General features: G+C 40.3%; 1 protein-coding gene across 5 annotated transcripts in view; it reads right to left on the reverse strand.

The window, feature by feature from the left end:
• The window catches only part of RUNX1T1 (RUNX1 partner transcriptional co-repressor 1), a 120028-nt gene that overhangs the window by 45571 nt on the left and 59382 nt on the right, over positions 1 to 15075 (reverse strand). For all 5 annotated transcript variants that reach the window (XM_065668576.1, XM_065668578.1, XM_065668579.1 and 2 more), the window contains exons 2-4: positions 6833 to 6970; positions 2931 to 3172; positions 1129 to 1218 (exon numbers count right to left, since the gene is read on the reverse strand). In XM_065668576.1, coding sequence (XP_065524648.1) covers positions 1129 to 1218; positions 2931 to 3172; positions 6833 to 6970 — 470 coding nt within the window. The remainder of the gene's footprint in view (positions 1 to 1128; positions 1219 to 2930; positions 3173 to 6832; positions 6971 to 15075) is intronic.

Raw genomic sequence — 15075 nt, forward strand, 5'->3', positions numbered from 1 at the left:
CAATTAATTCTGAAGTGGCTTTTAAAAGGAAAACAAACTAGATGCCATGAAAATAAACCAGAATGATTTAAGCAGGAATATCAGAGCTGGTACAACTGCAAGTGGAAGAGCATACTCAATTTCAAAAAGAAAACATCTGGCAACGTACCAAGGTAGCAGCTATGCTATCTGCATAGAGCCCATCTGACACAGCTAACCAAGAAGGGGAAAAGCATGAAAGCAAACCCATTGAGGATACTAGTGCTTCAGGACAACGGAAGAGCTAGGAACAATTAAAACACACTGACTAAAATCATGCAAAACGTCCTCTGACACACTGACAACGGAATAAAAATATGGGAGCAATAAATACCTTATCTCTGGAAAATTCATCTCCACAGCCCAACCACAACAGTATACAACATCCTCTGAGAAAGCAACATTGACTGTTCAAAGGTCATGGCGGTTCAGAGGAGGTAGTTACTGACAGGTGAGAGGCAGAATAACTTCCTGACTTCAAAGATTTTGCTTCCCTGATTCCTATTTTGCACATCATGTGTTGCATTTTATTATTTGTTTTTTTAATGAGACTTTAATTTCTAATAATAGGTGCATAAGCATAAAACACATGGACACAGTCACCAGCCTTCTTAAGACACCACATTTGTACTGATGGCTGGAATCTAAAGAAATAAGTAGTCTTCTCCTTGCATGGCAGAGTGTCACAATCTCATTGTGTACTAATAATGATCAGCAGCACTTTAGAAAAGGGCTGGTAGCAGGAATTCCTGACATCCCCTTACTCTGAATCACACAAAGTTTGCAAAACTCTAGCTTTTTGCAAGCACATGACATTATTATATTTATAACCAAGTCTCAAGACTTAGTTTGTAAAAGCTGCTATACCTACAAACTAAAAATATAAAACAAACAACAGTGATTATAGAATTAGGGAACTGACAGGTCTTGTGCCAAAAATGGTCTCAAACCATACACTCAAACGCAGTTCCATGCACAAAGCTATGGAAAGAAACCCGTAAACGTTATTCATTTTCCTGACTCTCTTAAAAAGAAAAACTGTAACACACATCTGTGACCTAGCAACAAAATGGTTTGAAATATTTTCCAGATCACTGAACTGTGCAATACCTTTAAAAATGGGATGACAAAAGGTCGCAGTGGGAAGTTAGTAGCTTCTTGCAGTTTGGAATGAAATTCTTCAATTGTCAAAGTAGAATTCTGTTGAGAAAAAAAACTCTGTCTTGGTGACAAAATAATGAAAACACTTAGCAAGAGAAACAGTAACCAAAGCACTCTCAAGCTGCTTAATAACTCATTCTTGATACTGATAAGAGGATAAAAAAAAGCATGCCACATATTAAATTATTACCTTATTAAAATACTCAAAGGAAATCACCAGCATTTCAGCCATTCAGCGCCTGTTGCTTAGAGTAGTTTAAGCTCTCAGGTGCTAGGCATGGAAATGCTTTTACATTTCACACGTCAGTTAAAGCTGCTTTTTCCAACAAATTTTTTATTTTCTATTGAAGCCTCTTATAATTTTGTTCCCAGTGCAGAAGTGGTAATTAGCATGCACACATGAAGAAAACCATACTTTTAAAGACACATATCTTGTTGTTTGAGGAGGAAAACTGCACTTTGCCTCTTGTACTTATGAAGAGGATTGTTTTTTATGTTCTAGGCTACACAGGAAAGTCATTACTTCGAAGCTGAGGGCATAACCATGAAGACCACATGCTTCATAGAGCTGACCAAGGGAATAACATGGTATGTGGACATTCCCAAGAATAAGATGCCAATTTACTCCTCAGAGCTCAGATGAAAGTAGAAATCAACTGTAATTAACAGTGGGCAAGCACTTTTGATCTGAAAATCAAGGGCAAGTAGATCTCCTAAAGCCACCATTAGTTTCTTTACTAGCTCCCCTTTCCACAGAGAACCATGTGAAAAGCCAAACCACATTAAAAAGGCATTTTGAGTATGGAGACAAATGGAGAGTAGGACTTACTGAAGTTACACTGCCTACATTAAACCTTTTGACACTGACTCAAGTGAAGGGGTACCCACTGCTGCCACATAGGTTTTGTTAAGATACAAGTGGAGAACACCTGAGCCCTAGTACCCAACAGCACTGTCAGTCTTTGTTCCAAATGCAGTCAGTGGCAACTGCAGTTGCTCAGAACATATGTAAACTAGAGCACCATGACATCATTTTTCCTGGTATGTCCAATTACTGCTGGATGAGATACATGGGAGACAACAACGTCTGGCAGAAAGAATCCTGGACCAGATTCACAACAATTTGCCTGTAAAACAGCAGCCCAACTTGACAGAGTACGTAAGAAAAAAGCTGAAATTTTCACTCAGCCATACAATCATGTAGAGATAACCTTACAGATAGGGTGACTTAAGTAGCAGTAATGCACCATTAGGTCCCTCCTTGCTGGGTTCAGTGAATACTGAGAAAAGGTTTTCCACTGTGTAACCACAGTCCAAACATATATTCAGCTTATTCATCTTTTTAACCAGTATTCTGACACTATATATGTAGGGCACCCTCCTTTTCCCAGCCAACTAGGAAGGCAAGCCAAACCATATTTTACTACCTTATATATTTTAAGGATGTCTACATTAGGGGTGTTGCCAGTATAGAATGAAAACCCTTTCACACCATTACAACAGAATATATATTGGCAAAAAAAGTCAAGTCTATATCTAACTGGAAATAGCTGTCACTTATGGGAAGATAGACAAGTTACAAGTTAGCTCCAACAGCAAGAGCCAGCGCTTCATTCTCACGTTTGGTAACCTTAAAGTATGATATATGCAGCGCTTATGACCTACTCTTTTATATAATAAACATGTCAAGCATAAAGAGGGAAAAGGAGAGAAAAATATCACAATTAGTGTATCATTAGTTGTTTGCTTACCACAAGTCCTAGCACAAGGGTACGCACTCTCTCCCCAATCTCTGGTGAAATGTCATTGCCAAACTGCTGTAAGGTTGTAAGAAATCTCTTCAGTTTGCTGAGCTGCCTAGCTCCACAAGCTGGCGGTAACTGCTGGTTAGCCAGAGAAGAGGAAGAAGAAGAGGATGGCCCATTGCTAAAACCATTAGGAGGAGATGGAGCTCCATTTAACGCTGTTGGTGAATGGCTAGTGCCATTGGTTACTGAAAGAAAAAGAGAAGGGAGGATAAAATAGAGAGGGGTGTGAGAAAAGAAAGAGAGGGAAATCCATCAGCTTATGTTTTCCGTGCTTGTCCTCAAAATTAATTTAAGTTGCACAACCAAAGATAATTAGCCTTTTGACAGAGCAACACTCTGCAGTTTATATTTCTTCCCCAGTAGCTGGTACTGAACCATGTATGGATTGGAAGTAACAGCAGCTGCCTCTAACACACCCCCATCAAAATGCTCCTGCACCTGGAAAGCATCATTTGAATACCACCCTTTTGTCAGCGGGTTTTAAAAAGAGAAGGAGGGAAATGGAAAGAGCATGAGAGCATGTATGACTGAAGACAAAAAAATTCCTCCTTGGGGGTAGAAAAAAATGTGCAGACATATTTCATGAAGCCTCAGTTTATCTCTGAATATTTTTACTTGTGTTTTGTACACACAACTGACAGCTGTGTTTATAAAACAGGACTTTCACGTTTTAACCTTACACCACCCAATGAGAAGGTTATTTTTTTTTCGGATACAGATTTCCTAGCTGCTAACATATGGAGCACACAAAGTTGTTTGTGCAGGTACAAATGGTGCCATGCTCACCGTGGCCTGAAGCCTTGCAGCTAGAGCATGAAACTAGACTTCTGAAGACTTCTCAAAGACCATAAGCAAATCACTCAGTTTTCATGTGCCAATACTGTACATCTAAAAGGATAAGAAAGCATTCCCCTCCTGTTGCAAGGTTGCTGTGAGAACAACTGTTTGAAGTACTAAGTGTTCAAAATTTATGGCAATGAGATTCATGCAGACATACTGAAGACAACAGACATTTTTGGCAGCCATTTCAGTTTGATTCTCATCCACACTCCAGAAGAGAGCAGAGAATCAAACTGAGGACATCCTTTTCCACCCAGGCTACTTGGAACGGCAACAGTCAAACAAACTCTGCTGAGTTGTTGTTTGAGTCTCACTCGCCAAAATGACAGCGAATGGGCACAGAGCACACAACTGCACCCAGCAGCAACCAGCACCATGCTCAGCAGCCACTGCTCTAGAGAAATTTGCCAATTTCTTTTTGAGAACTCATTCAGAACCCATCCCAGAAAAACACTAAAAATCAGGAATTTGTCTACTATAAAAAATGCATAGAAGTAAGTCTAAATTGCTTCCTATTTAAAAGCAAAGCCATGGGGAGCTAGCAACTTAAAGAACTTTCAATGTTGCTTAATGACCAGCCTCTCTGAAGCCACACATCCCAATTTTTGTCACTTTCTTTATCAGTCATCTTTATTGTTCGACAGCAAGTCCCTTTTGAGGGTGCACACCTATTAGTAGATTTAGATCACTATCCTATTACCAGATTTAAACCACCACTGCAATGCTTTTGAAGGAGCTTTTGTCCTAGTGACTGAAGTGCCCTTCTGAAGCACCACAGGAAAAGCTATCTATTTCTATAGATATCTAGTTTCTGCTTGTGTTTTACACTAATTTTTTGTTACCTATTCTAGCTGCATGGGCTAGGGAGAACAAGAAGTGGAAAAACTAGAAAGAAGCTGGTCTCAGCAAGTTCAGCTCCACGCGCTGCCGTACAGTGAGGTATCAGAGTAAACAAATACATTGTGACTGCAAGGAACCCACATAGCCCAAAGTCATCATAACATGAGCTTAGTAAATGAGGATTCAGAAGAATAAGACTGTGTCCTCTAGCCTGACAGCACCCAACAACTCAGTCACTGGTGAGGGGCTGCTCCCACCAGAGAGTCCTGGGGCTACGATAAAAAAGAACAGAACAGTAGAGTTCGTTACCTTGGATAGATATGAGGAGGAGAAAGTAAGGCAAAATTTCTCCCACAACAAAAGAAATAAAGAAATACTCCCCAAATGCTGCTTCTCTAGAACTCTTTTTTTTTTTAATAGCCCACTTACTTATTAGTAATTTTCTCTTCTTCTTTTTAATGTCTGAACTTGACAACTGGCAAAGATCTACATAATTTCTCAAACAAAACCACATGGTTCATAAAACAGAATTCAGCATTTAAAATTTCAAACTAGAATATGTCAAGAGTTTTTAATAGTCTAAATCAAAGAAAATAAGCATATTCTTGACCAGAAAACAAGTATGACCTTCCTGGCCTACAGGCATTCCCACTGTAGCAATAATAAATGTAACAGACACTCGAACAGAAGTAGTATTTACTGTACAAGCTGGAACCACTAAAGACAAACTCCAAAATCTATCAGGGTAAAAAAAGGCAATTAAAATTAGACTTTTTTAGATAGTCCTCATATAAACAGCCCCAAAAATCCAGCTATGGCTCACACACCTTTCCAAAGTGGAGAACCCAATCATAAACAAACATCCAGAAATCTTGTGAGTTACAGTGAGGATTATAAAAGTGACTAAGAAGAACATTGCCCTATTCCTTTTATGACTCCCAAAGATAACCCTGACCCTTGATGCAAAGTACATCACATTTGAAAGCTTAATCTCTAAGAAACCCACCATGCAAAAACCTAGAAACAATTTAACTTTAGACCAGAGCAGCTCCTAAGATGATTCAGGTGCTGGAGGTTAAGCAAAACAGACAAATCTATGCAGGATCAGGGTCACTGGGTTAAATTTCAGTTTACACAAATAGATGGCACAAATCCTCCTCAGTGTTTAAGCTGGATGTAAATCGTTAGGACAGGGTTCCCTGGGAGAAGCAGAACAAGGGCCTCCAGCTGGACTTCTGCATAGAGGTGAATTTTAAATAAGGCATTTCATAGACAGAAAAGGACTAAGCAGACATAGGCAAGACAAATAGAAGATGCTGCCTTCATTCTGTTTAGGCATATGCATTCTACGGTTCTAAAAATGTTTTATTTAAAATGTGAAATGTAAACACATTCTTATGTTTATACTATTACAAGGCAGTATAAAAGAGGCAAAAAAATTTGCAGCTAAATCTTGGTAAGAGAAATGTGGATCATTTCATGGCTGTGAAAAGAATAGTCCAGACAACATGCCAGATTCAGATCTCAGTTACACTGATACGAATGTAGACTAATTCCATCAAGACTAGTTGAGTTTCTTGTGTGTTTACATCAATAAACCGAGACAGAGATGCAGCTCCAAATAAAGTGGTCACAGATTAGAAATCTCTAGATAAAACAATAAAAGGCCTTTATTTGGGGGTTTATATCAATATTAACTAGATATTATATAGCATTTAAATCAGAATTCTTCAACCATAAGTGGGATGAAGTTTGGTTTTTTCATTATCCTCCACTTTAAAAACATAAACTCCCCCCCCCCCCCAAGTTTCTACAAAGAAGGGAAAAGGGTCCTTTAAACAACAGAACGGCATAAAAGAGAAGGGGTTTTGTACTTTTCACAGAAGGACTGACCTGAGCATTAACTACATGGGAAAGCATTACTCACTGTTCTTTAACACTGTGGCCAAGTTATCAACGAAATAACACAACTCTGAGCTGAATGTTTTAATACTTTAAAGATGCATTAATCTGTTGCAATCTTAAATTTTGCTTAATTACTTTATTGCAGTATAACTAAATGCTGCTCCCAACATATCATGCATGTTTCCCTTCACATATTTTTCTTTCTTACATAAAGAATAGAAAGAATATAAAAGAAAAAGGAAGAAAATAAGTCTAATTACACGTTGTGGGCGTGAATGAACTGGTTCTTGGAGCTCCTTGGGTAGTGGGAGGAGGTGGCATGGCTGGAGGCGTCAGCCTGGATTGTGTCTTCACATCCACAGGTGAGTCTGGCATTGTGGAATGCTTCTCAGTGCGATCTGCAACACACACCACAGGAACACACTGGTTTATTCCCCCAAGCACACCCCCTCTGACAAAAAATTAAAAGCTAATGCAAAAAGTGAGCCATTTCAGCATCTGCTGCAAAAGATTACACCTGATTATCTACTCCAGTGTGCTCTTCACAAATTACATCATCTAAACCTTACTTAAGAAGGTGTAACACAGATGGCAAGACCTCGTTTGTAGCAGTGCTGCATTGTCTTCTGTTTTCATTTCTAGCATGTGCAGATGCTACCTCTCAAGCACTCCTGGAGCTGCAATAATGCCACCTCCCTTCAAGGCTCTCATGTTAGCCAGGAGGAAAAAACAGATGAAGAGACAGGAAGGTAATAAATCCCCTTACGACAACTCTTCAAGAATTAAAACCTGAAGCTCTCTAGTACAGATGAGATGTTGGGTGGGATATTGGTGGAAGCCAGCTCTCTCTATGTCTCTTCTTGGTAACACCTGCTACCCTCTCCATCACTTCTCTTTGTGATCATGGAGAGATACTTATGTTAAATACCGCGTGCCTCCTGGATCACTTTACTACCCTGCCCCTGGATATTCTTACATACACCAGAAAAATAAACACAACGCGCCAAAATGGTATGTCAGTCATCACACATACATACCACTGAGGTTTTTTTAACGCATCTAAGTTTGCACCATCACACATTAAGAACAACTTTAATGTTCAAAACCTGCAAATAGAAACGTACCTCCCCGGGAAAACAAAAAAAGGGCGGGGGGAAAAAGGCAGAAAACCTAACAGTTCTCTTGCAACTAAAGATCTTGATATGGAAGATATTTGTTATGGAAGCTACAGAAGAATCTTCTTTTGCCAACATCTTTATGGTCACCTCTGTGCTTGACTTTTTAAAATCTCACCCAAACCCTTATGTTTCATTTATCAAGAATGGGCAAAACATGACAACATTTACCAACTGAGAGCAAAATTAAGGCTTCCTGACTCATGCCAGGTGTTCAGTAAGCCATCATGAGTAAAGATGAGTAAGATCAAGTTTAGCTTTTAATGAGCATTCAGTTAAATTCTTCCATCCCTTCTTGGGGGGTCAGGTTTATTTATTTTACACACTGTCCTACACAAGTCTTCCTGAACTCCATTAAATTGTTTTGCAAAGCAAGGAAGTATTGCTGCTAATGGGCAAGCACACAAGTCTGTGGCTTTTAATTCAAGACAATAGCAAAGCCTGCCATATGCTAAAAATTCTATCACTCCACTTTGTGACATGCTTCTTGTTCTTACTAACAACATACAAACTTCAACTAAACAATCCTACCTAAAATTTGCCCTGAGAGACATTAAGAGAAACAAAATGCAATGCACACATTTAACAATGTTTAAAAGAGCCTCAAAACAATTATGAGAACACTTACTTATCAGAAAGTAAAAATAAACCAACCAAACAAAAAAAACCCTACCACAGAAATTAACAACACATAATAGGTATCAATATTTAGCTGCCTGAAACTGAGGAAAGTGAGGAAGTATGTCTCAGAGGTACAATGTGTCAGGTACTGCAATTCTAAAAGCCATCTTCATTGTGCGTCAAAGTGCCTACAGACGATGCTTCAGTTCTCAGTTAAAGGGAATAATTTAATGTAGAATTTAGAGGCAAGTTTGGGGAAGATGAGCAGTGAAACACTCCCAGAACAGAATGAGGGGAACACAGATACGGTATTACAGAATCTTTAGTGTGGATCTAAGGTTAGTAAACCTCAGCTGTGTAGTATCCAAAATGATTAGCTTAAATATTAAGGCTGCTACACAGGTGAGATTTGATTTGCAGATCAAGCAACAGTAAATTATTACATGCTGGAAAAGAAAAGCAAGTTTTTAAACATATTCTATATGAATTTCCTTTCTATATCATTACATTAAAACAGTTAAAGCTGTATCTTTAACAAGTCATTCATTTAATATAAAGAACTATGAAAACTCATCTTGAAATGTTAATTGCTTCCTTAATAGCCGAATTCATCTTCCACTCACCTCAACCAACCTCAGCAACAAGGGAATAAATAGCTTTCAGCTCATGTTGCAACAGAGGGAAAGAGGCACAGCAGTAAGCCCAAGCCCTCCTAAATAAAGGCAAATATTTCTGCCATGCCAAGAAAGGAGAGAGAAAGGGAGGCTTGCCAGAGCTGGTGGGGAGATAACAGTGGGAACTGCTGGTCCATCTGGTTTTCATTCTGCTAACACTCACATTGAACTGTTAAGGAAGGCAGTCCAGGTACACAGATTTGAAGCATGTGGGAGCGCAGACACAGGCACAGAGGAGATGGAGGTGGGTGGAAGAAGGAGTGAGAGAAATCAAGCTCCTCTAACAGTCTGCTGCTCGCAGCGAGCAGGCACAGCCTGTATCCTCCAGTTCAGCTGCTGATAACTAAAAGCGACCCAAAGTCTGTAACCAACCACAAGGTTCCTGCTCCCCTCCCTTTGCTACATTTCAAAGTTTGGATTGGAGGGGGGAGCCTTTCCCAAAAAGCTGGCAATGTTTTGTTACTTAAATTGAACACCGTAGTGGGAATTAGTGTGTTGGTTTTGCCCTACAATTTCAGACTGCCTTTCTACTGTGTTCCAACTGGTTTCTACTGCCTCGAACAGTGTCTGCCACTCCGTTTGCAGATTGCTGAAATTATCCTGTACTTCTCCTGCAAATCTAATGACATTAGGTTTGACTTTCTCAATTACACCTTTCTTTGGACTTCTGAGGGGTAAAAAAAAAAAACCCAAACTCTACAGCCACTTACCTCTGTTTAACCTCTCTCCCCACCCTGCAAAGCCCCAAACCCCACTCCCGCTACTATATGACCGCGGGGCGGACAGATTTATCTCTGGTTGTCTGTAAGTTCCCCAGGTCCGCCTTCTGTAATGAGATATAAGGCTCCTTTCAAGCACACCTCAAAACACTTCTAACCAGGGTACAAGATTATCTTGTCAGAGTACAGACTCTCCTTGAATGGGTGGGGAGAGGGCTTTTGAAGTAGCACAGTGCAAAATGTAAAGCTCTTCCACGTTCTTGGAAGACAGCACCACCAACACACTGCCCAGAACAGCCTTTACATCCTACTTTTCCACCCTCCTTAATAGTAAAAGTCCTGCAGGAGCCATTGTTCTCTTACGGATGCTATTGACCTGTTTCCTGCCTCTACAGCTAGTTCCCAAACCTCCATGGGAGCTATGGGGCTGGAAATACCTGCCCACAGTATCTCTGCACCCACCGCTGTCACACCATCCACAATCCCAGAGAACCTCAGCAGCTCTGTTTGTAAGAGATAGGTCTCTCAGGGGACAGAGTGGTGATGGGAGTACAAAGCAGTGCCAACGCTGGTAAAAGCACTACTAGCTCTTGTGATCTGAACTCCTAAAGCTTGTAGTGTCTGATACTTAGCCTAGAGCCCCAGCTTCTACAAATCATTATTTGTTTTTAATTAAAACAAACAACCCCCCCACAAAATATAACAAACCCAAAACCTAACACTTTTTACTCTAATTGTTGAAAGACAGTTTGATGATATGACAGCTAAAGGCAAAACACTATTTAAATCGTATTCACAAGCCAAGTTTCCCCTAAACCATATTATTCTATGATAGTTTTTAAGTATAGACATTTTTCATACAAACTCCCAGTGGCTATCCTACTATCCGTACATTCAGATGAGGGTTTGAGAGACAAAGAAAGAATCCCTCAAGGGAAAAACACCTTTACATGTGAAAACCTGCTTGTGCAACATTTCATGTACATTTGCTCCAGTTTCATAATACAGAAGCATATACGCTGCCACTTTGCCTGAAATTTGGAAGAACTTTAAGGAAAAGTATGTCTTAAAATTGCTTAGTTTCCCAAATTCACACACATTTTTATGCTTTCCTGTCAAACCAAGCTCCCCATTTGCACAGATAGAGCTCTCCTTTTTTTCCTTTTTTTTTTTTTTTTTCTCCTGTTGGACTCTGACATTTCAAACAATAATCCTGAACGAGCAGGAACACACCAGAAAGTTTCATCCAGGCAGCACCCCACAGCACACACATTTCAGAGCGCAGGCTGTGTATACAGAGAGAGTAACTTCTTTCAGGTGCAAAGATTTCTTCCGCTGAATCCCTCTAAACAGTGACAGACTTGCACTCCTTAGCCCAGTTCGGATCAAATGGGGCTGAAAACAGAGGTCCTCCAAACCAGACGAAAAAGGAGACATCTGCAATTCATTCTGCAGTGTTCGCTACAATCAATTCAGGATGGAGATAGATGGTGAAATAATGGTCTAGTCCTAATCCATACACACAACCCACTGGTGCAGTGAGAGACTTAGAATAAATTGAGAAAATATGTTTCAAGTATGCAGAGATCTATTGCATTTGCTTTGGATTATGTTTTTTTTTTTTTTATTTAAAGAAATAAAAAAACCCACCAAACATTTTGAAATATAAATTCTTGAACCTCCCTTACAGCGCAGAGTGAAGAACTGTGATTTTACCACAGAAGTATTTTGCTTCGTTTTAAATTAAAGAACGTTGTAAAACCAACTTTAAATTATGATATTTTTCAGTGGATTTCTTGGTTCATGAAACTACATTGTTCTTGTCATTCATTCAGTTTTTATGGCAGAAGTTATATTTATCACTATATTTAGCTTTTAGGTGAACACTGATATTTACTATATGTACAGCCAGCTTCTGAAGACAAAAAGGGAAGAGAAAAAGTAAAACATGCAGGAGCAGGGGCAAAGAGAGATGTGCATGTATTCAAACTGATTTACTTTACTTCCTGTACCCTAAAAGATTTAGACCATTTTTAAACAAGGCGGTCTTTCATATATGGCAACATTTCAGCTCACATGGCACCCTTCCAAGTCTAACGCATCAAGGAAAGCTGATGTATGGAACAAAATATGGAATATATAAATACTTTACTGATACCATTTCAATAGCCAATTCAATGTCAAGCATTTCTAGGAGTGGTGTGCTTTCAATTTCCTTTTTTAAATGAAAAAAAGTATGGTATAATACGCTGTGGCATTTATTTTACTTTTAGTTAGTGCAAACAGTTCCAGATGTATATTCAGGCATGAAAGATTCTTAAAAGACACTCTATATTGATTGTACAGTACTTACCACTTCTGTGCCAACACGTTCAAAACAAAAATAAAAACTGCCACATTAAAAGAGCCCATTGTCTTGTTTCCTTTAAACTCACAGAACAAACCCACGTATGGCACACGGGATTAGAACCTGCCTCCACCATCCCAATTTATACAAAGGGAGATCTAAATCTGTGGGACTTCATATTAATTATGGTTACTTACATGGCATTGGACTAATTTTGATTATTTTGAGAGGGATAGCAAGGAATCTGCAAGCAGGTAACTGCAGAGACACAGTGGTGATGAACTGGGACTCAGGAACCCACAAGTCCACCTAAGAGGACAAATTACATGGCTCTCTCATCCATAATGCTATCACACTACAGTCACTAATCTAAAGTCCCTCCTTCAGATTTGGCCAAGCCATGCAGCACTGTTACAAGGCAGTGCTTGTGGAGACCCACAATTCCTGACTCTCAGACCTGCCACTACACAGAGGACAATACTACGAGGTATCTGCCTTGGCTGAAAAGGCCTCTTACAATATGACCCTTGTATATATGGTAAAGCCTACACACCCTGTACACTGCATGACATTTGGACAACAGTGCTGCAGACTCTCTCCCAGCCAAGCATGCCTGGGACTTGTTTGAGACCAGTCCAGTCTTCATTCCATTCATCTCTTGGCCCTTTTGACTTTTTTTAAAGAATAAACAAGGACCTAAACACAATGGTTGGTTTTGTGCTATAAACAACTGATCTCAAACAGGCGTAATACAGACACAACTTTCTGTCAGCACCAGATGCAGTCACATTATTGGCCTAGAAAGAAAACATCATCCAGTTTTCAGCTACCCAATGGAGAACTTTTACTCCCTAGATGATTTGCAGAAGGGCAGTATCAGAAAGCAGCTCAGACACTCTGACTCTGTCTTTTGTCACAAAACATTATGCCTGCAAGCTTTATCCACCAGGAATGAGCATGTGTGTGGGGCAAGCGGTGGACATGCATAGCAAAGTTTTCAAGACAACATAACATGTCACTGCCCCTTTAGCACACCGGCTATGAAGCTCACATACTGAAGATGACCCCTTTGCAAAAAGCAATCACAATCTCACTGCAGCCTTATCTTGGTTCTCCTCCACTCAGTTGAACAGTTCATATCACCAGCTAGTCTTCAGATAAATGAACTGAACAGCACACTCAGTTTGCCCATTTCTTCTCATCTAATATGCAGGATCTGGAGGAAATTCCGCATCATGGGAGTTCACTGAAGTTATCTCAGGCCAAGTTACCAGAGCTTTCTTCAGATGCGCTAAAAAAAGCCTTGAGAATAATGCAATCTCTACACTGTCTTGCAAAAGCTGAATGGAATGTTTGTGCTACTGTCTCCCGGTTTTGGTGGGAAGACCTTGTGGATACACTGGAGGGAAGCGATGCCATCCAGAGCAACCCTGACAAACCTGAGAGGTAGGACAACGCAAACCTCAGGAAGTTCAACCAAGCCAAGTCCTGCACCTTGGGTCAGGCCAATCCCAGGCACAGCTACAGGTTGGGCAAAGAAGAGATTCAGAGCAGCCCTGCAGAGAAGGACTTGAGGGTGTTGGTTGATGAGAAAATGAACATGAGCCGGCTTCAGTGTGCGCTCGCAGCCCAGAAAGCCAACCGTATCCTGGGCTGCATCAAAAGGAGCGTGACCAGCAGGTCGAAGGAGGTGATCCTGCCCCTCTACTCTGCTCTCACAAGATCTCACTTGGAGTACTGTGTGCAGTTCTGGTGTCCTCAATATAAAAAGAACATGGAACTGTTGGAACAAGTCCAGAGGAGGGCCACGAGGATGACTGGGGGCTGGAGCACCTCCCCTATGACAATAGGCTGAGAAAGTTGGGGCTGTTCAGCCTGGAGAAGAGAAGGCTGCGTGGAGACCTCATAGCAGCCTTCCAGTATCTGAAGGGGGCCTATAGCGATGCTGGGGAGGGACTGTTCATTAGAGACTCTAGTTATAGGACAAGGGGTGATGGATTTAAACAGCGGAAGTTTAGGCTAGATATAAAGAAATTCTTTACTGTGAGGGTGGTGAGACACTGGAACAGGTTTCCCAAAGCAGTCATTCCTGGCAGTGCTCAAGGCTGGGCTAGACCGAGTCTTGGGCAAGACCGAGTCTTGGGCAACATGGTCTAGTGAAGGTGTCCCTGCTCATGGCAGGGGGGTTGGAACTGGATGATCTTAAGGTCCTTTCCAATCCTAACTATTCTATGATTCTACGTAAAGTAGGTGAAATGAAAGAATGCTTTGCATCATGTTCTTCATCCTTGTCTGGTCCTACTACCATGAAAACAAACTAAACCCACAGAAGCACTCTCTTTTGTTTCAGGTCTCTAGGCTGAGAGGTTCTGACTAACAAAACATGTCCCATGCTCATGGCTTAGCAGCTGAAGGCAGGCAGTTGGACTTATAAAATAAGCAAGGCATTATATCAGTCTCAGAATTGAGACAAAAATGTTATGGCTTGGCTTTCTCCTGAAAGAAAGAAAGAAACTTGTCTTGCCGTATCATTTCATTTTAAAAGATGGAAAAAAATAGCAAAATTGTATTTTTCCTCTCAGATATTAGGAAGAAGTTCTTTACTGAGAGGGTGGTGAGGCACTTGAACAGGCTGCCCAGAGAAGCTGTGGATGTCACTAGATGAGCTTTAAGGTCCCTTCCAACCCAAACCATTCTGTGACTCAAAGATTTGACATGTTTTGACAGTTTCAAAAATATCATAAATTCGTTTTCAGGTTTTAATAATTAAAAACTGATGCTTGGCAGAATTGTACCTTTTTCAAACGCCTCTTTTCTCCTTCTCCCTTCCTGACTTTACAGAATTGACCACATAAAATCGCTTGAAGATAAAACAGAATACAGGGAGAAGAACACATTCTAAATCTAAATCTAATACCAACATAATGTTTTATAAAATACTTTAACAAGAACAGACAAGAGAAACAA

Source organism: Lathamus discolor, chromosome 2, assembly GCF_037157495.1.
Source record: "Lathamus discolor isolate bLatDis1 chromosome 2, bLatDis1.hap1, whole genome shotgun sequence".
Lineage (NCBI taxonomy): Eukaryota > Metazoa > Chordata > Aves > Psittaciformes > Psittacidae > Lathamus > Lathamus discolor.